Source organism: Hyperoodon ampullatus, assembly GCF_949752795.1.
Source record: "Hyperoodon ampullatus genome assembly, chromosome: 2".
NCBI lineage: Eukaryota > Metazoa > Chordata > Mammalia > Artiodactyla > Ziphiidae > Hyperoodon > Hyperoodon ampullatus.
Window position 1 is genome coordinate 98,291,112 of NC_136915.1, and position 25,660 is coordinate 98,316,771.

The following is a 25,660-nucleotide window of genomic DNA, read 5'->3' on the forward strand; positions in this document are numbered from 1 at the left end:
GAAAGCTCTGAATGCTAAGCACTAGGCCACCAGGGAACTCCCTGTAGTTGGTTTTGCTTAAAATGTATAGTTTGCTTTCATAGGAGGAAAGAATCTAGTTGCCCTAGGTAGTTAACGTCTTTTGAGAACAGTTATTGCTCAAGAGGGAAGGGGGGACGGATGAGAGTGGTTCCTAGTAAATCATTGATTTTCTTAATCGTGTGCTTTGATGTAGAAAGAAGAAGAAAGGAAATTATCAGCTACTGTGTATGAAGGGTATTTTGCTTGGTACAAGTATGTTTTCATTTAATCCTCATAGTATAGCTGTGAGGTAGCTTGGTGGTATCCTCATTTTACAGAGGAGGAAATTGGGACTCAGAGAGGCTAACTTTCACGAGGTTACATAGTAACAAGTAGCAGAGCTTGGATTTATTATTTTTGCTGTTTGTGTGAGGTTGTACTGTTTCTGCTCTATTCATATTGTCTTACATCTGAAATGTAAAAAGAACGTTAGACATTTACATTTAAGTGTAAAACCTATACATTTTAAATAGGACCAACTACAGTTTTTAAGATAACCCAGATTAATTTGGTTCCAGAATTGGTGCTGGCCCTTGGGAAATACATCCATCTTGTTGATCTTGCAGACTGATGGAAAAGATTGACATGTCAGCTCATATAGTGCTCTGTTAAAAGTTAGATGAGATTACAGAGGAGAGAATGACAATGCTGGGGGAGGTTTTCCAGAGGCTTTTGGTGAGTCAGATTGTGAAGGATAAGTGAGACCTTGCCTGGTAGAGAATGGCAAGCCATTGGGATTGTAACTGGTGGCACAGCTTGTACAAAGGCACACGTAGAGAGTGAGAAGGCGTGGCATTTTGGAGCTAAAACCAGGCTTTCAGTTTAGGATTTTTCTCTATAGGGAATTAATAGATATTTCAAAGCAGAGAGGAATGGAAAGATGGAATAATAATAGTAATAATCGTCTTGAGGACCATTCTGAAGGAGATTCTAGAGGAGGTTGGTATTGCAGAGAACTCTAGGGTGGTCTGTTTTTCCATTTAAAATCACCCAGATAATGAAGAGTTCTCTATCCACATGTAGTTGCTTAGTCTAAGTGACATTAACTAGTTAACATAATTATTCCATATATATATATATATATATATATTTTTTTTTTTTTTTTGCGGTACACGGGCCTCTCACTGCTGTGGCCTCTCCCGTTGCGGAGCACAGGCTCTGGACGTGCAGGTTCAGCGGCCATGGCTCACGGGCCCAGCCGCTCCACGGCATGTGGGATCTTCCCGGACCGGGGCACGAACCCGTGTCCCCTGCATCGGTAGGTGGACTCTCAACCACTGCGCCACCAGGGAAGCCCCAACTTTCATATAAAACTTGTTCTAAAGATATGTCTAGATATTTAGCTTGAACATTCTAGATAATTGGATATAGTGAAAAAGTAACATTGTTTGGATGAGTAGGAATACTATTCAAATGATCTCGCAATAAAGGTTTGTTGTTTGTGGGGTTTTTCCTTTTTTTTAGCAGTTCTTATTTATTTTTTATTACATAGCAATACATGTTTATTATAGAAAATTTAAGAAACAAAATAATGAAAAGAAAACAAAGATTATCCCTAGTTAAGAAGCAAAGATAAACTATTTGGGGGGTGTATACTCTTCCAGTCACTAAACAATGTTTCAATGTTCATTCAGATTCCAGAGTTCAATGGCTCTGTTTAATACTGCTTTATATGAAGGAAAATGGTTTTCTGTCTTTACACATTTTTGCGACTGAATTACCATGGCACAACTGAGAGTTTGGTTAATTTATTATTACAGTACATTCTGATTTTCATTTAATATCTAAAGTAACTGCTTCAACTGATTAAAATTTTAGCCTATTTGATTAAATACTAACAGTTTAATTTAAGTTGCTATTACTCTTTTCTTACCATCAGTTAGACATTCTTCAGAGTGCTAAAGCAAAAAGGAACCTTAAAAAATTATGTGGTTCACCTTCTTAGTTTACAAATGCGGGTACTTTTCTTCCATGCTTTTGTTTCCAGTGACTTTTAGTTTAGACTTTCTTTTGTTAAGCTCTCATTTGATTGCAGTCCTCTCTCTTTCTGGTCAGACTGTTTTTCCATCTCTCAGCCAATGGTACAAAGAAAAGGGAAACTGAAGAGAGGAGATAGCATATGCCCGAGAAGTAGAAGGAGCCGGTGTATGTCTGGGTATAATCATATAACCAGCCTATACGGAAGGAAGGATTTCTGTTAGTGATGCAAACCTTTCCATTAGTAGTTCTCAGACGTGAACCGTTCCTTGAAGGAAGGAGCCTCCTGTACTTACTAGTCTGTATTGTGACCCATTAGAAAGTTAGTCAAGCTGCTTACCTGTCTTATATTCTATTGTTGAAGTTAAATCAATACCATCTGAGTTAGGGGTTTAAACCTTGGGTTAAAAGTAATTGTGAACCCAGAGCCCATCTCCAGTCTTGTAATGGAAGTTGGAGAAAATTAGGAACACGTACCATTTCATTTTACAATGAATTTTATTAGAAGACCACTATTCTTGTGAAGAAAAATATTGTGAATTACTATTTTCCAAAGAAAAAAGTGAGGACTGATTATTATCCTTTTTTCCTTCACTGAACAGACATTTGAATTCTTACTATGTTCCCAGCAACGTGCTAGGTGTTAAGGATATGATAATGAGCCAAAACAGACATGGTCCCTGCCCTCATAGACCATATAGTTTAGTGGGGATTTGGTATTAACCATGTAAATTACACCTGCGATAAAGGCTGTGAGGGGATGGATGGTTCAGGAGGTTATGAGAACAAATGAAAAGGAACTGACTTACTTGGCCAAGTGGGTTAAACAATGATGATAATTCCCCCTGAAATCAAAGTGCTCTTTTAAAGCAAGAATTGGGAGGGTCCTCAAAATCATTTGGCTAATGGCACATACTAGAACTTCGTAGGTGAAATGCTTTTTTTTTTTTTTTAAAGTGTGAGTTTGTGGTGGCAAAGAATATTTGTGCAAGGCACCAACGTTTATACATTATTGCAAAAGTCAACCCTGTGAAAAAAGGCAAATAATGTCTCAATATTATTATGAAAATAGTTTTGACCTCAGGCTGCCTAAAGGCGGCTCAGGACCTCTGGGGGGGGGGGTCACAGTCTTTTCTAGATTATTGTATGCATATTATGTTTGTAGATGCAAACTTACAATGTGGCTTTTATAAGTTTTTATATTTAAAATCTTGAAAAACCTTAGGTCAAGGATGTTATTCTGATCATTTATTTAAAAAATTTTGGTACTCTATGCCAGCACAGTTCTGGTTACTAGGGGTAAACCCATGGACAAAAATGGATGAAAATATCTGTCTGCATGGAGCTTACATTGTATCTTTTGATTTTCACTTATATCTTGGAACATGATTTCTCACTGGATGTGTAGAGTATACCCTTTTTTTTTTGTCTGATTGTGTATGTCTCTATTTCCTCTCCTTTTTATTCTCTTAATTGGCTCTGATAGAGACTTTCAATTTTTGTTTGCTTCATTCGCTTTTTGTTTCCTTTTCTCAATGTAATGAATGAATGGAATGTTTTATTTAAATTCAGCTAACTTTAAGTTGCTTTTACTTGTTTGATCAGTGACCTCATTTAAATGTTCCTTGGAGTTAAGCAAAATAGTGAAACTGACTGGGACAAGTCTTTGTATTATGTTGATTGACCTTTAGATATCTAAGTAACGGTTGACCAATCTATCAGTTTTTCTAGAAATTTCTATGAAGGAGGAACTGTGGAACGCAGCAGCAACCCCTTATCCTTTGTCATTCTTGCCTTCGTCCCTTAGTATAGCAATTTACCAGTTTATATATAACCTGTGAATTACAAGACAGGGGTATTTGAAGTAACACTCTAGGAAAAGACTACAAACTCTTGGAGAGGGAGGTAGATAGTGCTGCTAAAAGGTCAGGAGGGTAAAGCTAAAAATAGTGAAACTGAGTTGTTTTATAAATCCTGGAGGGACTAAAACAGTTTAAGAGAAAACTGCTTATAAGCCTTTCATTTCACACACACTTAAAGTCAGAATGTTGTTTCTGAAATGTGAAAGATTAAGATATATTTAGTGTATTTTCTTACCAGGGCAGGGAATTACTTAGCATGCTTTAGAACTGTTTCCATGTATTTCCATGCAAAGTTTTTATTTATTTATTTTTGTCCTGTCGCACAGCTTGCAGAATCTTAGTTCCCCAACCAGGGATTGTACCTGGTCCCCTGGCAGTGAGAGCACTGAGTCCTAACCACTGGACTGCCAGGGAATAACCAATGCAAAGTTTAATGAAATAATTTGTTTTAAATCTGTTTCTCTCATTCATGCTTGATTATTGACAGATTAGTATATTTTATTTATTTATTTATTTATTTATTTTTGTGGTACGCGGGCCTCTCACTGTTGTGGCCTCTCCCGTTGCAGGGCACAGGCTCTGGACGCGCAGGCCCAGCGGCCATGGCTCACGAGCCTAGCCAAGCCACGGCATGTGGGATCTTCCCGGACTGGGGCACGAACCCACGTCCCCTGCATCGGCAGGCGGACCCTCAACCACTGCGCCACCAGGGAAGCCCAGATTAGTATATTTTAAAATTCTGTCTCTAAGATCTAATTGCCATTCCGTACGATAATAATGTGCAGTTGAGTATTTAGTTTTAAGACGTTATTTATAATAACAAATATGAGGTGAAATGTAAGATGCAGGACTATATTGTACTATTATTAATTAATTGTCCTGTGAAATTATTAGCTTCATAATCAAGCTTAAATTTAAGTGGCTACTAGGTAAGTTAAATTCATAGCTTTGCTGCTCTAACCAAACATCTCTACGTGGTTGGAATAATTAGCCTTTCCCCACCATTGAAAGTAAAAGAAGACTGTATAGGGAATTCGCTGGCAGTCCTATGGTTAGGACTCCTCGCTTCCACTGCAGGGAACAGGGGTTCAATCTCTGGTCAGGGAGCTAAGATCCCACATGCCACGTGGTGCGGCCAAAAAAAAAAAAAAAAAAAGAAGACTGTATATTTGATCTGATTTTATTAGGTCTTTGTACTTTTTTTATAATAGCATGAAAATGCACTTTCAGCCCTAAACAGTTTCAGGGTTATTGTTGGTAGTTCAGAAGCCACTGCATTCTAATCATTTTCAAATGGAAATACACGCATAAGTTGACATTCAAAAGACTGGGTTTCTTTGTGGTCATAGCAAAAGCATTGTGAGTGGCAGAGAATACCAGCCACAGTCCAGGAAAGCGAGTAGTGGATCTGAGCCTCCACTCCATGCTAAGGAACACTGTATGTAGCCAGCATTCTGAGGAGTACGCTGCCTACTGGTACAGACTTCCTAAGCTGAAGTCCCCTCTAAGCATTTCCTTGGTGTCTCCAGACTACCTGCATCAGATTCGCTTAAGATGCATGTTAATTGTGCAAATTCATTGGCTTCCTAAGCATACTTCCTCCTAGGTGACACCCAGTTGATTCTTACGTACAATAAAGTTGTTGTCCAAATTACTTCTTTATAGCTGTAACCCTTGTTCTGGGTAGGAATATCTAATAATGTTTCCTGTGATAATTTAAAACAACTAAGAAGATAGGCCTCAGCTTCCTTAAACAGTTTTGCAAACCAGTTTTCTTACAGTCAACAAAAAAGGGATTGGAATAATCTTTTAAGTTTGATGTTTAATATAGAATCTAAATTAATTTTTTTAAATGTCAACATTTTAAAAATGATAGTCTATATAATTTTATGGGTTAAGCCATACATGTTTAAAAATGAGTTTAACATCTTGTCTAAAAAGTATTCATATCTGATATCTCAGAAGTTGATTTTTAGCTGAGTAATGAATCCTTTTCAATAGGATTACTACTGTAAGTTTATTATTGGTCATCTTGTTAAGATTTGAAATACCCCTAGAAGGCCCTTAATTCCAAAGTTCCTTGATGGTAGTTCAAATTAGTTGTTGAGGATTCTGTAAGTGACTGGCCAGTGTTGAACCAGAGCTTCTAGCTGTTAGGCTGTAGAATAGTGGCAGACTTCCAAGGTGTGCAGAGACAATGAACTTCTCACATTCTTGGGGTCACTGGAGCTGCCCGCTGGCTGTTAGCAGCCTTGTCATTTTACTTTGGGTGTGCTGTACAAATATTCCCCGTATGTGCCATGAAGGGAAAAATCTTGGGAAACATGGTTTAGCAAATATAAACCTCAGTGCCTTTTAAGACAGGAACTCTCTAAAGGCCTCATGATAGAAATTTGCCATAAGATTTACTGGTAGTGCTATAAGTATTGGCTCTGTGTTGTAAGTTTTATTAAGAGGATTGTGGACTGTGTTAGGATTTTGAAACTTGATTCCTTGGCCTTGAAAGGGAAGGACTACCTCCCCCCTCTCCTTTTTAAACCACAATAGAGAGCTATTTGGAATTTATTTTGGATGCTTTTGTAGGGATTCATTAATCCTAGGAATGCTGTATCAAAGTAAAATTCTGTGGGGTTTGTTGCTTATGGGGAAAATAACCACTGGATAAAGAAATGATTTCCATTGTTTCCTCTTGCCTCTTCAGGGTATAATATATTCCTCAGGATTTAAAGGACAGAGTACTTTGTTCTGCCTTCTCACTTGTCCCCCATATTCCCAATCTCCAAAATGGATTTATAGCAGACCAAAAGGTTGAGTTGCTTGTGTGTTTGTTTTCCAAATAAAATTTCAGGCCGTAGAGAAATTCTCAACTGATAGGCCAAGATGACTAATAAAACTGTAGAGGGCATGGTTGATAAAAGGTGGAGTGAGGACTGGGTGGATTATTTGTTTAACATTGTATCTGAAATGAGGATGGAATAGAGATAGGAAATGACCTGTCATTTCATGAGGAGATGAACTTGTCTGTGTTAATGGGACAGAGACAAGCTTAGATGGATGAATTTCCATTTTAGCCATTGTCTTTTCTTGTAAAACGCAGATAAAGAGTTAATGCAGGACTTCCCTGGTGGCGCAGTGGTTAAGAATCCGCCTGCCAATGCAGGGGACACGGGTTCGAGCCCTGGTCCGGGAAGATCCCTGATCCCTCATGCCGTGGAGCAACTAAGCCCATGCGCCACAACTACTGAGCCTGCACTCTAGAGCCCGCAAGCCACAACTACTGTGCCTGCGTGCCACAACTACTGAAGCCCGCGTGCCCAGAGCCCATGCTCCGCAACAAGAGAATGAGAAGCCCGCACACCGCAGCTAAGAGTAGCCCCTGCTTGCTGCAACTAGAGAAAGCCCATGTGCAGCAATGAAGACCCCTCTCAGCCAAAAATAAATAAAACTAAATAAATAAATTTATAAAAAAGAAAAAAACTTGGAAAAAGAGTTAATGCAAAATTACCAGTTTTGCTCCATGGTGTTTCTGATGAATTGTGAGGTTGAATAAAAATAGCAAGAGAGAGATGTACTTCTTCTTTAGGAACTAGTTACCTTTAGCTTATTCTGGAATACAATCAACTTATAGTTATTTGGCATTAGAAATAACTTTCCTTGAGTTTATTGAAAAAAATTATTTTTGTGAAATATCTGCTTGATTGAGTGAAGCTTTACTATATTTTAAGGTCATTTTTATTATACCAAAGCTTAGGGTGCCTTCATTTAAAGGTAAGAAAATGGAGACATGGGTTACAGTGGCTCAACCAAATTTTCAATTAATGAAGTGGAAGAAGAATGCAAATTCTAACAATTCTCAGTTTTAGACATTTTAGACTAAGTCCTAATGTTAAGCAGTGTATGTGGCTGACAGAGTGAATGCTATACCATGATCCAATAAGGTATGAAAGAACATTGAACAAATAATTTTGTCTTCTCTGTGTCCATGTGGCAGCTAGTAGAGTTCTGTGCTAATAAGTTGATTAATAATTATTGAATGAATACTGAGTTATAATCAACTAATTATTTGTGAACCAAACAAAAACAAAATAAATGAACAAACCAAACCAAACAAACATGTAGATACAGAGAACAGAGTAGTTGTTATCAGAGGGGCAGGGGCAGGAGGGAGGGCTAAATGGATAAGGGAAATCACCTGTATGGATGGAAAATAAATTTTCGGTGGTGAAAACAAAAACAAAATTATTTATGGCATTTTAAGGGAGTTTTCAGAGATTGGTGATTTAAATTTTTTATATTAAAATAAATATTAGCATAATATATGCACTCATCAGTTGGGAAAGGGGGGTGTATGTGGAAGAGAGGGTAACTACATTCGGTGGTTTTGTTTCATAGGCAGCTGATATGGGTTGTTGGTGGTTTTATTTTTAAATGAAACTGAATAGCCCTTAGAATTTTGAGCTCATACGTCAAATACCTCGGGTACAAGACTAAGAATTTCACATAAGTAACTTATATCTGTCTTGTACATTGGAGAATATGATTATATACTTGCTTTTTTTGCCCAAGGCACTATTTTTGTATTTAGATTGCTTTTTGCAGGTGAACTTTTGTTAACAGGGATCTATTAGAAATGTATATTAAGTTTTAAAAATATTAATACTTTTTATTTTTCCACAACCTTCCAAGGCTTCCATCATGGTGTCAGTGTTTAGTTCTGGATGCCATCTACCAGCAAAAAACAGCATTTGGGTTTGGATGAACAGTGACATTTGGCCTACCCTTGGGTCTACTGACCACCTACCTAGGTCAGGAAACTAGAACAACCCCAAAACTGATCCAGTCTGAAGCAGGCCATATTATTAACTAAAATTGAATTTGTTGCTGAGTATTGGCAAGAATAGGGAGGGCTATGGGGTGGAGCGGGCAGGGTGGTCGCTTGTGGGGAGGCGGGGGGATAATTTTTAAACTATTATTTATTTCAATCCCTGTCAATTTTAACCGAGATCTGATGAAGAATTTTGTTGCCACTATATTTCTTATCATAATCACCATTACAAAAGATGTATAAATAATTTTCTTGACCATATGCTCTATTTATGTTTTTTTAAAGAAAAAAGTAACTTTAAAAAATCTCAGTTATATGATTCCTTGGGTTTCCTATGCTTTATTTTCCCCTTTCCTTGAATTTTTAAAATATGCTGTATAGAACTAATTTGTTTTTCTTTTTCATTTCCATACAGGAAGGAGAAAATTATTATTCATGTACCATTTTTAACTAGTCTTTTTTTTTTTTTTTGGTGGTACGCGGGCCTCTCACTATTGTGGCCTCTCCCGTTGTGGAGCACAGGCTCCGGACGTGCAGGCTCAGCGGCCATGGCTCACGGGCCCAGCCGCTCCGCGGCATGTGGGATCTTCCCGGACCGGGGCACGAACCCGTGTCCCCTGCGTCGGCAGGCGGACTCTCAACCACTGCGCTACCAGGGAAGCCCTTAACTAGTCTTTTGACTGAGGACTATTGTGAAACATTTTACTGTTTGCTAGATTCCTCATTTTAAATGCCTGTAATCTTTTATAGGAATTTCAACTTTTATAATTTGGTAATAACAAGTCTAGGTAAGTAAAAAATGAGGATCTCATACAGTTCGGAAGATCTAAGTTTGGTTTAGAATTTAATATTTTATAACCAGTAAGCCTTTCGATTTAGTTAAAGCTAAAGACAGTAACGTAACTTGCCTGTACCAGTTGACGGTTGAATGGATCTGTAACTCAGTATTTCTGACGTTCTTTACTAGTTGCTGCTGGAGTCAGAAGTTAGGAACAAATCTAATGGCCTTTGTAAAACCCTCTTGTCACTTCACAGAGCAAGGACCTACAGCAAGGGCTCTCCCGAAGTCTCCCTTCAGCAAGAAGCCTAGCACTACATTGTAGTCAATGAGAGACCATGGTACAGAGCAGGCAACTTAACTGAATTATATATTATTATCATAATCTTGTTTAAGATACTCTGAGCAACTCCCAGACTAAAAACCTATACTTAAGCTTTCAGCAATAGCCTTATCACTTCCTTTGACTTTTTTGTAGAACTTAAAAAATTTATGATTGCCTAAATAATATTTTCAGAGTTAGTAGGTAAAAATTCTACCATGAGCTCTGTCTTTATCCTCACATACAGTGCTAGGGTATCATGGACATTGGGTAATAAAAGGCTTGTAACTTTTTTTTTTTGACTCACTAATAGTAAGAAATGTGTTTTACATCACATATGTTTTCTGTTACATAGGTGTGTGTGCGTGTGAAATAAGTTTCACAATAAAGTGATGCACTCTGATTTCTAATCTGCTCGTGGTCCTTTTTTATTAAAAAGAAAATTTTAAAGATCATGACCAACAAATTGGTTTCAAGACCCACACATACATCTATAGCTTTTTCCTTTTAAGTAATACTCCTCACAAAACTTGCTTTGTCTTCTCATACATTGAACTTTTAAAATATTTTTAAATGTATACAAAAACATTTATCTCTAAACATATTGTAGTTTTGTTATTTGCCTTCATCATTTGAATAAGATATTCTGTACCCTGGTATTTGTTACTTCCCTACACTTTCGGCCTAATAGACTTGAAAAGTTCCAAGGCATCGTTAGGACAGCCAGTGAAGAAGGGTCAAAATTGAAAAAATTCATCAGCAAACTGTATTTGAACTCTGTATTTCACTGACCTGGATACTAGCCATAGAGTAGCTCTAGCCACCTCTGGTGCTTGGTCTTTTACCACTCCCTGTATAACAGTTCTGGGCTATGAAATTCTAGCCTGTTTTCCAGTTACGAAGTATTGGCTGAGTTAGAGCTCATGGGACGAGGTGTGTTCATAAATGCAAATAAGGACTTAGTTGTGTATTTGTGTAATTTTTTCCTTTAGATAGGTATACCTAAATTGAAACTCAGATAGTGGTACATTGTTGTACCTTCAGTAATAATTTCTTTTATTAAGTTTTTATACTTTTGATATTTGCCTTTATGTCTTACGTTTATAGAGGTGCAAATCTAACGTCATTATAAAACTTAGTTAAAAAAATGATAGTGGGACAAGATCAGACCCTTTTTCTGTCTTACTTCAGGACTGAGGGAAGCAGAAGTAAGTTTTAGGCTGAATTCCTTTTTGTGGATGATTGGAAATGCTGTATTAATTTGTAATTCAACTATATTGAGAACCTATAGTGTAAGATACTAAAGCTTAAGTCTGTTTCCTAAAGAAATTTGTGTGAGTAGGCAGTCTTTTAATAGTCTTAGATTAAATGTTCAGCAAGCACAAAATGTCCCAATAGGTAAAAAGTGAATGTAAAACAATGCTTCAGCCTTAAAGTTACCTTAAAAACAGAACTCCCTGAAGTTTTACTCTACTTGTATTTAATGTTCCCCAGTGGCCCCACATATCCTCTCCACAGATTCTGGCCTTTAGTCCAAGACAGCTTTTGTTTGTTTTTGTTTTTAACCATCATAGGTCTTTGGGCATCTGATAAAACTCTGGATTGTCTCCCCAGAGAAGTAGATATGCACACAATCTCTGTTCTAAGACTCCCAAGAGAATGTAGGAGTCTGCCTAGTGCACATCTGTTGAGTTAACCCTCAGATTCTCCTGGATTAGTGATGGAGTTGTGAGAGTTGGTATAGGAACAGCAGAGATAATCATCAGTAACGTCGTTACGTGTTGCCATTAATCATGGATCAGCATTTTGTTTCATTGCTGTTGAAGTTTACTCAGAGTGTGGGTAAGCTGTTACCTGCTAAAGGTGGTCCAGAAAGGACAGCCATCCCAGCAAAGAAACTGGCAAGCCCCAAGAACCTGTGTACCATAGAATTCCCAGACAGATCAACCTGCAGGGATTAGAATCCAATGTTAGCCATATTGAGGGTGAAATTCTGTGGAGACCTTTTCCTACAGAGGGGCAAATACTGTGTATGTCATCTGAAACTGTGAACAGTTGACTTCTGAGGTGATTTGGATGGCATTTTACCCTGATACTATGAAAGAGCTGAGGCAGATAGGGAATAGTAATTTCAGTAGGCAGACAGTGTTTTCATTTTATTAGTAAGGAACGTTGGTTTTTGTTTCTTTTTAAAAATCTTTTAATTGGTTCAGGGATACTTTTTTCCCCTGAACCTCACTGCTCTTCTCTGTTAGGAAATGGTATTTACAGTTGGAGCTGACAGTGGTATTATTGAATCCACCTATGGCTGAATACCAACCATTGGTTTATAAGAAATCAGATATCACAGGAGTTGATTTCAGCTTTAGAAAGTTTGCTTTTTGCTTAAGCCTCATATAAGATCCTGCAGCACTTACGCTAATATTGATATCAGGTCAGAAGATTCCGGGGGAATTCTGTTGCAGCACACTGGGGGCCTAGTTCTAAGAACCCATGGGGTTCCAAGAAAAACCCAGAAGTATTTGTATAACTCAGTTCCATTCAGGTCTAGGACTTTATGTCAATTTGGGGTAAAGATGGAGAGGAGTTAAAAACACAGTGTGCTTATTAAAGTATACAGAACTTCTCTCAACAAGAGAGAAGCCAGTGCTTTTCAGGAAGCCCTTTTTTCTTTTAAGGAACTCTTCCAAGATGTGTCTTAGAACCAAAGAAATTTCTGAAGCTGAAGGAAAGAAGTGAACTGAAGTCTAACCTGGGAGATTGATAAGCAAAATGGAATCCTTCTGATCCCTATTTTGCTCTTCTTTCCTGTCCCACGTGGATAGTCCTCTCACCCCCCGGCCCCACCCCCCCAAGGTAAGATGAATAGCTGGATAAGATATAGCTAAAAGGTTTCTGAGTATGTTTTTAATTATAAAATTAATCCAAAATATGTTTTCTCGTTTGGGGAGGTGATTGTTAACACTTTTACTAAATGGTGTAAGAGCATTAATGAGTGCATCTACTCACCAGTACAGGAAGTATCAATGCCAGGTAACCACCGGAGAAAATGGCAAAGAAGATGGTATAGGTCATAAGTAGTGGAAATGTGGTGGCAAAAGGAGCAAGCAGGTTAGTGATGCCGCAGAGGATGAGGTAAGACTTGTGGTAATGATACTTCTTGATCCAGTTACGATCAGCAACCCATCCGGAGATAATCTGACTGACTGTCTCAATGATACCTGGAACAATATTGAAAAGGTCTTATGAAATCTTAATTCCATTTTCCTAGCCCCTTTGAAAACTGTAAATGCATAAGGCATCTTTTCTTAAGTAATATGACTTCATCCTGAGGCTGGGACATAAGGGAAAAAAAACGGTTCCATTTGTCTATCAGTAGATTCTTTCATTTACTTACCTATTCCAGACACATCAATAAAATACCAAATAGCCTCCTTCAGAGTTGGGTAGAGGACTCACCAGTTGTTTTTTCTGATTGTTTTTGGGAAACTCATACCACCAAACTGGGAATACCAGGTTATAGAGAACGCTGGGCTCAGTAGGCCTCCCTTGAAGAGGTGAGGAAGTGAGATTTCTTGAAGATTAGTAAACCCACAGGTTAGTGTCCTTGGGAAGTTATATGGTGGATGACTGGAGTATAAATAATAAAGTCTTATGGTGAAGAAAAAAAACAGATGTTGAGACTCATAATTGTATATGAGGTTTTGGTAATTAAGTCCAAAGGCTATTATGCTTAACTTGAAAATATGTAGAAAGTCTGGAAATGGGAGATCATCTCTTGAACACTGGAACTATGGTGTAACTTGAATAAAATTTAAGAATAACATTTTTCACTTAGTTTTATGGTAACAGAACATTCTTATCCTTTATCCTATTATATGTTAATATAGCAGTTAAATACTGAAAGAGATTTTCACCAAGAGGAGCATGAGCTGCAGTTGTTTTATACTTAAAATTCTTCCTATGGTTTAAACATAAATTGCTCCACAAAAAGGAATTAAAAATTCATACTACCATCTCTATATCTATTTTTACAGTTATTTCCTAGATTACGTATTGAAACTTTATTACGTTCTTTGGTCCTGCTGTAAAGCCCTAATCTGATCTAAATTGATACTACCAGACACTTTAGTGGAAAAAAAGTCAGTTTAGCTATGTATCTTTTTCTTGTGTACACAAGTTTTATTTGACTGAAGCAGTTGGAAATGGGGTGCAATCAGTTTTGCAAGAGCTTGGTAAATAGTCTTTACCAGAAATTAGCAAGAGAAAAGTTAATGTTGAGCTACTGAGAATTTCCAGATAGAGCAAACCAGTTCTATTTCATTCATTTTCATTTTTTTAGACTCCCTATTTTGTCAGTTGAAAGAATCCATATCTTCTAGATCAAGCATTCTGTTTCCATACATTTTTATAAGTACTCAACTAAAATGATTGTTTTTTTCATCCTAGTTCATTTTAAATGTCAGCCTACCCATTAATGAACTAGCCTTAGTATGCTTATTTATCTTATCCTCTTACTTTGAGTTAAAGGGGGAAAAATTTTTAGCTACAAATACTACTAGAACATTATTGAATGCTTACAGTAGTTCAGGTACTATACTGAACTCTACATGCATTACTTGCTTAATCCTAATCACCTTCTGAGAGTAGATGCTATTATTCATATATTACACACAAGGAAATTGAGACACAGAGAAGGCAAGTAACTTGCCCAAGGTCACACTGTCATACACTGCAAAAGATTGAACCTGGAAAGTCTAGCTCCAGAACCAATCCTTTCAACCACTGCACTGTGCAGCCTACCTAGGATTGTTTTTGCTTGCTAAAATGGCAGTTGTCACTGAGCACCAGGTTTCTAAAGTTCGGTATCCAACAAATACTTAGATACTGACATGAAAATAAGACTTGCTTTGGGGTCCGCTGTCTGGTAGGGAAGAGCCTGTGTGCAAGATGCAGTGACAGGTTGGAGGGAAAGTCCTGCTGTTCCCACCAGCCTCAAAAAACTTGCTTTTCTGGCCTTCCCAGAACTCCTTTAAAAAAAAAAAAAAAAAAAATATCCTTCTTAAGCTTTTTAAAAATAAAATTTAATAAATTTTTGTAAAATTAAGTTCATTTCTCCTTTTGAGGGTGAGGTTGAAGTAGACTTTCTTACCAGCTACAGAAACGAGGTAGGAGGCATCCATGATATTAATCCCCAGTGTTTTGGCTCTGGCTACCAGGTGAAAGGTAGGGATGAAATATGCCAACTGACTGAGGAGAAAAGACCATGTAAATATGTAGAAAAAAGGATTCTTAAGAAGAGAAAAATCAAAGAGTTTTTGTTTGCAGCTCCACAAAATACTCTTATTCCCATAACTTTCTTCATTAGTTTTTCGGAAGAGTCTGTTCCTGTTAGGTTCATTGTTGAACTCTTCATTTTGATTTTGTGAGACTGTTAAACTTATACCAGGTTGTCCATCCTGCATAGTATTGTCCCTGATGGCAGACTCTTGTATCTCATTGCAGCATGATGTTTCTGTCCCACACGCTGCCTCTGGACCACTTGCAGAAAAACTGCTACTTTTATCTTTAATATCGGAATTGCTCTCGCTTTTGATATGGGTGGGTCTCAAGAGCATACTAGAAGGCACCAAATGCAATGTGATTGCTCCAAATAATATAAGGGCACCTAAACAGGAGAGAGAAATTGAGAAGTTAAGCTAAAAATTACCTCTCTCATTTCACAATACTCTATATGCTTAGGCTCAGAAGAGGCCCCACCACTAAATATTCAATCATAGTGCAATAATTCCTGAAAACCCTGCTTTGTCCTTGTATTTAGCTGAAAGTATTTAAATTCATTGACTTAACTGTTAGCCGTACACACTGCTGTATCCTTGTGAAAACAGGGAGTCCTTGGAGATGGAAAAGGGGAAAGCTGTGCCACTAGGGGGCATGGAAGGAGAGTTATTTGTGCTAAAGGAAAAAAATGGTTTGGGGTGGGGGGAAGTCATTTCAAATGTTAGAAAATTACAATGTGTTTTAAATATCCTGAAGTGAGGGTGTAGACTTAGGTACAGAAAATACAGAATTAGGTAACGGGAATCATTTGGAAACTGCCTTAGAAGAGGAGATAGCCTGTCATCCTGTGATGTTTTAAATTTCCTCGAAAGAAGACATGCCAGTGTTGCCTTTGAAGCTGAATAGTTGCTTGACTTCAGCATGTCCTGACCAAAGCTGTGACTTGGGTGTGTTGCTTCTAGAGATAGAATTAGCTGTAGGTTCTGCTATCCTGTCTTACGGATTTGTCAGCTGGTCTTGTTCACCATGAGACTACTGGTGGTTTTTTTAATCAGGAAAGGAAAAGTTCAACAAAACTGCTCTGTAGATAGGAATAGGCTTATATATTCATGTATATGTATATATACATAGATTTTTTTCCCCCAATACTTTGAGGTTATTTTAATCCAAATGTTTTATCTCAGGTATGAAGAAAATTGTGGAGTGAATGGTTTTTATTCATTTGTGAAAATTTATAGTTGACAGTATATAAAAGATTAAGTATTAAGGAACATAATCCTCTTTTCACTCAATTTTTTTCCATCTATTTTAGTGAATCTGATGGAGGAGACTTTTTTTAAAATGCAGATTTTTTTCTTAAAGAGAAAATTTGAAGAGAATGCTTTGAGTAGAGGATCCTTATTTCCCCAGGAGTACCGCTTTCCCTGCAAAGGTGTGTTTCCCCAGCCGCATAGATTGCCCTCCATCCCCTCAGACTTGAACTCTATGGTGAACTCTGAGTTGCCTGCGTGGTGGGCAAAGCCTGCAAGTAGTTCAGAGTCTCTTTTGCCATATATTCTCCAAGGAAGAATACTTTACTTTAGAATCATGCTCACTTCCTCTGTAGTCATCAGAGAGAGGGCTCAACATTAAATCTTACAGAGTTGATGGTTCAGAAACTTAGAATGACTCACCTGTCCAGTCATATAGATCTATCAGGACTTTTGTGAAAGGCGCTAACAGAAATGTCAGTCCCATCCCTGAACGGGCAATAGCTGTAGAAAGAGCTAATCGTTTTTTGAAGTATTTGGTAGTGACCACAGCAGCGACTTGGTACAAGAAAGCAGAACCCAAACCTAAAAGAAAAACATAATAGCTTGGAATCACTTTCACATTAAGTGGCTTGGTACTGGACAAGATATTCTCCTGGACCTGAGATAATATAAGTAGGCCTTTTGAACTCATGGAGAGTAAAAGGGAAGGTTCCTGCTTCCATTTTTTTTTAAGTCTTAACTTTTACAATGGACTCACCAGGTAAAAATCCCATAGTCACACAAAGAAAGGGAATGCTTGTAGCCCAGCTGCTGATCAGATATCCACCAGTAACAAGGAAAGCCCCAAGAATGGAGGCAGTTTTCTCTCCAATTATGTCACAAATAACAGCAACTAGGGGACCTTGGGAAAAGAAACAAATGCTAGTTAAATGTGCTCTGGCATCCCTTAGCTTCTGGTGTGCAGTTTAAATGGGCAACTGAAGGGAAATAAGAGGACTCTACATTTGTGTATCCTTCAAAAAGGTGTCTGTATTGAGTTTCTTAATATTCCCAGCCCCACACTATTTTGCTTTTAGGAAGAAGTTTTGTTGTTTTTTGTTTGTTTTAAAGAAAAGATTGTAAATAAGCAGGTTTGGAAAGGAAGCTTGGTGAAAATACATTATGAGACCTCTGCAAAAAAAGGTTGCCTCTAGTGACCTATGACTAGAACAAAGTTCAGTTATTTATCTACACCATGTTCTAGCTCCAACTAGAACTAAAGGAAGAGGAATTGGTTCTGTCTTTTAGAGCTTTATGGTCAGAGCTTTATGGTCGACATTCCAGTTGAGACTGGCTCACTGAACCTATATTAAGACACTGTTGAAAGAAACAAGGCATGAAAATTGAATCATGGAATTAAATAGTTGGATTCTTCACCTTTCTTTGTTTAAGCACTAATTTTTCTAGTTTGTCCAAGTCAAGCGGAGGCTAAACACTGCAAGTCCTTTTCTCAACTTTACATATTGATAAATGAACCTGAGTTTTAGCAAAGCTTCAGTCTTGATTGACTGACAGATGAGTCTTCTTGGAATTGCCCTTTGGTGGTCCTTTTCCTTGGATAGCAAGCTTATTGATGGCTTTATACCTGCAGAAAAACGAAGTGATGACATGATGGATCCAATCCAACCAGTTTGCTCTGAGGTGCCTTCAAACTCTTCTTGAAAAACCACAAAGAAAATTGCAAAAGTCTTGGTCATCCCCATCACGAATACATTTACCTAAATCAAAGCAGACCAAAGAGTCCAAGTCAGGTGGTGAGTAAGCCATTACAGGGGAGGTTGGAACTGCTGGAGGCTCTGATTCTCTGTGTCACCTGTATTTTACCAGTTTGTTTGCCAGTTCCTCTTTGTAACATTTTATATTTTGGGGGCAGGTTGTCCACTTAGAGTGTCTAATCACTTTACATGAAAGCATCTCATTTAATTCTCATTACAAAGGCATGGAATAGGTGTGTCAATATTGTATTAGAAATTCAGGAAATTGGGATTTAGCTTAAAAGTTGCTCAAGATGGGAATGCTGGAGCTAAGACTTGAACCTAGATAGACTGACTCCAGACCAACCACTATACCATCCTGTTACAGTAGCATCTGTTAAAAACAGCTAATTCCAGTTACCTTTGTGAGAGATGTGTGTTGGTCCAAAAGAATTGTTCTGTCAGTCCTTAGGTTAGCTTTGCTTTAACTCTGCTTTTGAGCTGAGTACCCTCCCTCACCTGGTATATAAATACGGCAACCGTGATAATTTATCACCCAGTTGAAGCTCTTTGAGAGTGAAAAGTAGCGCTATTAATTGATGCCTGGGCAGCAAGGGTAATGAGGATATATGGTCACCTTACGGTTGGGTCATGTGCCTCACCCTTTTTTTCTGTCCCATCTAACCCTTTTGCCTGCACCACCCTCCTTCCTTCCACTAGGGGGAGCTCCTCTTTTGAGGTCAGGTTTTCTTTCAGTGGAGTACCAGCATTTGTTTCTTGGAATTCTGATTAGAAGCAGGGCAGTGAGGAGCAAGGTTCTGAGGGGAACTAGAAGGGAGGCCTAGACAGGCTCTGCAGTCAGTCAAAGCCCAGGAGCCACATGTACTCACTCTTGTCTCCAGGGGCTTCCTAGTGGCCCCTTTCCTTTTTTTTCAGTGGCCTTGGTGTTTCAAGGCCACTTTCTCTGCTTTCAAGTTGTCTATGCATTGTGGAAGGACCACAGATCCTGGGTTCCTTTTCACTGATTCTTTCTCTGTTCACCTGGTAAATATTTCCCCCTGTGGTTCTGCAGTCATCTCACTTTATACCTGCCCCATAGACAACCATTATATCTCAAGGTTTTAATTACCACCCTTGAACTCATGGTGTAGTTGTGAATACTGTGTTCCATCTGCAGTCAGCCTGCCTCGGCCAGAATCCTGGCTCTGCTTCCTATTAGGGGTGTGACCTTGGGCAAACCACGGAAGTTAAGCTTCCTCTTTTATAAAGTAGAGGTAAAGTAAATGTCACCTAGCTCATAGGACTGTGAAGAATGAGAAAATTCTGGTAAAGTAATACTTAGCACTTAATACTCAAACTATTAACTATGTTTTTGTTATCATGTGTAACCATTCTGCTTTCCCAAGAGCTCGAGACTCATATTAATGTCTACCATATCTTTCTAACTCAGGTTAACTTATCCAAAACTAAACTCATCTTTCTCTTATCCCATGCCTACTCTTCCTTTTCATTTCTCTTGATTGGTACCATCCACCCACTCACCCAAATCAGAGACCTGCCTCCACTTAGGAACCTCCTTCCCTCAGCCTCTACCTACTGAATAAAATAACCAAGGCCTTCCCCTCCATCCTTTCCGCTAGACTCTTACTTCAGACTAGTATTATTTCTTGTCTGGAGTAAGGGACTAGGAATCAGTGGTGGTGCTCCAAGGTTGCAAAGATGGGGTGGTGAGGAGGAAGTCCCTTAATGTATTTTTTCCCATTCTGATTTGATAGAAGCTACAAGACTTTCCTTATTTAGAGTGAACAATGCTATGGACACCAGGAATATACTCAAAAATGAAAAAAGCATTTTCTCAAGCACTTTGTAATCATAACGTGCCTCAAAGGCACCTCTATCAGGAAATGAGGCTAAAGAATATACATGAACCTTAAATGACCCAGACTTGTTTCTTTCAATTTAAAATACAGGGCGGTGATTGCCTCCTCTCATGAGCAGGGAATGTGACAATGAGGCGTCATTCTGTAAAATTACCCTTCCTCTTTTTCTATGAACATGGGTTCTGTGCTGGCATCTACACGATGCTGGCCTCTATGTTCTTAGCCATCTGAGTTTGGCTAGCTACTGGTCCCCTTCTCTCTGGTCTTTCCTTGGTGTCTGGGCATAGCAGCTGTAAGTGGATATGACTTGTCTCTAATAACTGGGTCTGTGCCTTCCACTGTGTATACCAAAAAGACCAAGGACATAGCCTTTGTAGCCACCCTGCCTCCCTCCCTTAACTTGTAACCTTCCAACTTTGTTTCTGTTTTGACTCAGAACTATTAAAAATCTTTTCCCCAAGGTCCAGATATTCCCTTAGTTAACTAAGCAGACTAGATAAATCTATATTATACTATTTCATCTCATGTTTTGGACCAAGGTTGATGGGTTTCAGTCCTGTTCCAGAGTCCACATCAGACACTGTACATGGGCTTACCCCATCATCCATCCATCCATCCTCCTATCTGTCAACAGGTATTTATTGAGTGCCTACTGTGTTCTAGGCTATTTACTAGGGCTTACAGTGGTGAGCAAACAGACATGGCCCCTGTGCTCATGGAACATTCAGTCCTGGGACACAGGCTGAATACAGAAAACAATCATGCAAATATGTAGTTATAAAGTATGGTAAGTTAGAATGAGTCATTTTTTTTAAAAAAGTAGGGAGCTCCTGAAGAACATGTTGTTATTGGGTTTTTCACTCACCTTTTCAGGAGCTCATCTATTATAGAAAAGTAGACTTGTAACTTATGCAGACGCAAAAGCATCGTCATCTTAAGTACCCACATTACCGCTGTGGGTGATTGGCCTGAGTTAACTGTTAACATTTTGAGGACCCAAAATGTTTTTTTTGTGTGTGTGATTTTATAAGTAGCATCACACCCAAAAAAGTGGGACATTGTTTATTAATCTGGTTGTTAGACAACTTTTCTTACCAGCAACTAAATTGGTCAAATAACTTCCTATCCTCAGAGGATAATACAGGAAAAGGAAGGGTGGTTATTGGGGAGAAAGGTGGGAGAATTAGAGATCCTCACCAACAATGCCAGTTATGCAAAGCCTGTGATGTGGGGAGGTGGCCCAGTCACAGGAAGGCTCTCAGACTCAGGGTGTCCTTAGTTTCCTTTTTAGTAACACTTCTGGGAGGAAAAAAAAGAGATTCCACATTCTTTGGTAATGAAGCTAATGTTTAACAAATAGTCCTGTGGTTTGGAGTTTTGTATTATGTATATCCTGGCTGAGGACTTCTTTCCGCTTCTCTGTCATAAGGGAGGAGGTGTGGTATTTCTACATTGTGGGCTTCAGGGTAGTTAGTAGTCACCAGGACCTGCACTCCCTTCCCTGGGAGCTTCTTACTATAGGGCTGGGCTGGGGAGGAGGATCAGGAGGGAAGGGTATCTTTGTGACTACATCTCAAAGTTAACTTACTTGGGAACACTTAAGAGGAATTGGGGAGCTGGTGCCATTCTCAGGGTTGTTTGGGATATAGCTGTGATGGGATTCACCAATCCCATCAGAGTGAGCATGCTGATTCACATCACCACTGTCTCACATAACGACCCCAAGAGCTTCTGGGAGGATGAAGGAAAGAAGTTAATTAAAAAACAGAGTGCGGAGTCCAGCTGCTTATGGATGAAGGAGAAAAATCAGGCTCCAGTTTCAGAATCCACATCATTCTCTCCCTTTCTAGACATGTCAGAAATATACACTGGGCCTAACTCTAGCATAAGTTATGGTTGGCAGGGATGGGTTGGGAAGTGGACAGCAGGCAGAACAGAAGAAAAGTCCCTGCCCCGTAGGAGAGACGGAGGTTGCTTCCAGCAGGGTTACGTCTATGCTGGGCTGAGCTGGGGAACCCCCTCCCCACCCACCCCTGCAAAAGCACTTTTTAGCAGTTTCCAGTGCTACTTCTGGGATGGTTAAATGTACGATTGTCCCCAAATCCTAATTGCCATGCAGCCAGGGCAGAGCTGCTGATGGGAACCGGAGCACTCTGTAGGTTTAAGGAGGGGTAGGAGACAGGGTGGAATCCTTCTGCTTTAACTCAAGGAGGACATTTTCAGCTTTCTGTTGGGTTCATTGGCAGTTCCTGGCCTTGCTGTAACCCCCTTTCCATTCAAATGTCAAGGATTTCATAAGTGATCTTAGTCTGCTCTGAGCCTTTCTCAGGGAGCCTTCTTTCAGGCAGTAGCAAAGGGAAAGTAAATTCTTACCAGGAAGAAATGAAACACAACCATCCATCCCCAACCTCCATCCAGGGTTTTCGTGTAGGGTCGGACCTTCCCCTCCCTCTTCAGCATGATGCTTCGTTTGTTTTAAATGCAGAAGATCCCTGTGACGAATCCAAGACAGAGTTGACTGAGTTGACAAAATGTCAACTTTTATTTCCACTTGTACTGCAATTTTTTTTCAGCCTACCTCTAAAAATAGATGACTTCTCCTCATTTCTAAAGTTTACAGACTCTCTGGAGTTTATAGGCTCTCTGATCTCAACCTCAAAAATACAAGCAGGGCTTTATACCATTTGGGGGATTTTTGTGGAAGTCTGCTGCCTGGCTTCCCCTGGAAGTCCACAGGGAGCTGATAGTTCTCTTGGAGTATGTCCTTAGTTACATATAAAGTCTGCCCGACTAGACTGTCCCCTTATCCTCGTTTATTCCATAATCATGATCCAGGCAGAACCATGGGAGAAATGAGAAAAAGATAACAAAAGGCTGTGATGTGAGGGACATCAAAGCCACCACAGAAATCTCTCTTCCACCAGTTTGAATGGCCTCTGAAAGATGACCACTCAGTTCACTTCAGGCAGGAATAGCAAAAGAGTTGATCGCAAAGCCTGACCTCACTGATTGTGGAGTGGCCATTCCTTGCACTATTCTCCCCCCAGGTCTGCAAACCAAATCCTAGGGCAAGCTGTGCACCACCCTCTTGTCCTCTGGGTAAGCTCTTGACTTTAGAGAAATAAAAAAGGGATGGGGAACTTCAGGTTTGGAAATTCCCTTTCACAGCACTTGCTAAAATGAAAATATTCTAATGGACTAAATAGACATGACAACAGCATGCACTGACTGTTCCTCGAAAGGATCCCAGGCCAGAAAAAAGTTGGAAAGGACTTTAGGAGCTGCGTTGGGGAAATTGGAATGAGGACTGTATAGCAGACCAGGTTAGATCTCTTGGGGGTGATGGTGGTCTCGTGGTTCTGCCAAAGAATGTGCTTGTTCTTAGGAGGTGTGTGCTAAGAAGCTCAGGAGTGAAGTGTCATAGAGTCTGCTACCTTCTCACAAGTGGTTCAGTAAAATAAATATATATATATAGAAAAAGCAAAGAGAAAATGTAAATATTCTGAGAGAGAGGGCGGCATTCTTTATTTGCCACCGGCAGGTAGGCAGGCAGGCTGTTTCTTCCTGGGAAGGAGAATCTGCTGGCACGGTGTGTGATATGGCCGTCTGTCTGGTGAGCAGGCCGCGCAGAGAGAGATGCCGGTTGTTCAAAACATAGAGGACCAACCCCAACACACAGTCCCATTTTCATCCTACCTTTGATGTGGTGTAGCAAGGGAATCCTCCACAGACTTGAGACAATCTGGGAAGAAAAGAAACTATACAATTTTCCAGAATGTTGCTCTTTTTCTAAGGCGTTTCATTCTTCTGCCCTGTGAAAACAAGCAAGCATTGTGAGAGCCCAGGGTTAGAGCCAATTTAGGCACTCCTGCCAGTGGACTTTACTTCCTGAGGGGAGGAGGAAAGACTGTAATTTGACATCATCTTAGGCCCTCCCTCCACCCAAAAGCAAGCATCAGAGTAAACCAAGTAGAAAATCCTTTGGGTAACTGTTGTTGATTAAACCTGGAGGCCGTCACACTAAGGTGGCTCTAATGCCAAGTTGGCCTATGTCAGCAAACCAAAATCGAAACAGGGTTATGAAATGGAAACCTAAGGATGACCAATCACAAACAGCCAGTCAGGAATTAAGCTGTGGCCCATTAATGACTTCCTTGCTTCGCTTCTCCTTTCTCTCTATAAAAGCCTCTCCCTGAGCTCCCGTTGGTGGAGCGCTCCTAACGTCTTCCAGTTTGACACTGCCCGGTTTGAATCCATTTTTGTTCAAATAAACTCTTAAAATTTTTAATATGCCTCAGTTTGTCTTTTAACAGTTCTGGTGTCAGAAGAGGGAACAAAGGAAGGAGACCCCGAGCAGCCAGAGGTAGGTATCTGCAGAGCCCATTGGCTTGCTGGTTTCTAGCTGCCTCTGGAGGTGTGGGTAAGTCCCTCTCCCACCCCAGCTCCACAGCTTTTGCAGTATGAACTGTCAGACTTTAGTTGAGCCTTTCTTTTTCCAGACTGGGTCCAGAAACTGGTTGGAGTCAGCCTGGGTCTGGGGTCAGACTGGGTTGGACTTAAACTGGGCTGGTTCTATGTGAGGTCTCAGGTGAATGAAATTTTGTTTTAAGGGTGAACAAGTAGGCTGTCCTTACCCAAGATAATTTTGTACTACAGTAGCCACAGTTTATCCACTTATGAGGTGCCCTAGAGAAAAAGGGATCCCAGCCAACCCTTACGATAAGGGTAGAGGGAAAATTATTCTTCCTCCTCTACAATTTCTGGTGACCAGGATGACACCTGCTGGGACACTCCACTTGCTATAGAGCCTGCTGATGGGATCCCGGGAAAGCTGGCAGAAGCCCATAAAGGGTGAGAATTCTTACCAAAGTCAGTTCTCCTGGACCTCCAACTGTGGTGCCTGGTTGAGAGAGGAAGGTACAATTTCACAGTGTTCCTTCCATTCTAGATTCAGTTTGGCAGGAGAAAAATGTTTGTAAGAATTAGATCTTTGGGGGCTTCCCTGGTGGCATAGTGGTTAAGAATCCGCCTGCCAATGCAGGGGACATGGGTTCGATCCCTGGTCCGGGAAGATCCCACATACCGCGGAGCAACTAAGCCCGTGCGCCACAACTACTGAGCCTGTGCTCCAGAGCCCTCGAGCCATAGCTACTGAGCCCATGTGCCTAGAGCCCGTGCTCTGCAACAAGAGAAGCCACCACAATGAGAAGCCCACGCACCGCAATGAAGAGTAGTCCCCACTCACTGCAACTAGAGAAAGCCCACATGTAGCAACGAAGACCCAATGCAGCCAAAAATAAATAAATAAAATTTATTAAAAAAAAAAAAAGAATTAGATCTTTGAATGGTGGCTTGTGAACTTTCATTTAAGTCCCCACTGGTTCTTGGTCTTTTTCCTCCCAGGGACAGCTATAGCTTTCTCATTTATTTTGTTTTATGTCCTGAGAACTTGGCTTGGCTTTCTGCCCATCAGGGCACACAGGTTGGCAGTTCTTAGTGTGCAGGCAGCTCAGCTGTCACATTGGGGACCCCCAAAATATGGCTGGACAGAAATGTGGGTCACCAGCTACCAGGGGAATTGTCTAAGTCTTTCTTTATTTGATTATCTTTGGGAGTGGCTCTGGATCTTGGGGCTGGGGGAGTAATATCTTTTGCACTTTTCTTTGGGGATGCCTCTTGCATCCATGGTT

At 39.8% G+C, this 25,660-nt stretch overlaps 1 protein-coding gene across 1 annotated transcript; it reads right to left on the reverse strand.

The window, feature by feature from the left end:
* Nucleotides 1–2,073: 2,073 nt before the first annotated feature.
* Nucleotides 2,074–22,430, reverse strand: SLC16A4 (solute carrier family 16 member 4; the record flags this gene model as incomplete). The annotated part of the gene is made up of 8 exons (XM_079696590.1): nucleotides 2,074–2,234; nucleotides 11,679–11,772; nucleotides 12,834–13,045; nucleotides 14,977–15,492; nucleotides 16,778–16,939; nucleotides 17,115–17,258; nucleotides 17,982–18,114; nucleotides 22,344–22,430. The coding sequence occupies 8 exons, from the start codon at nucleotides 22,428–22,430 to the stop codon at nucleotides 2,074–2,076; spliced, it is 1,509 nt and encodes a 502-aa protein (XP_079552716.1).
* Nucleotides 22,431–25,660: the final 3,230 nt, after the last annotated feature.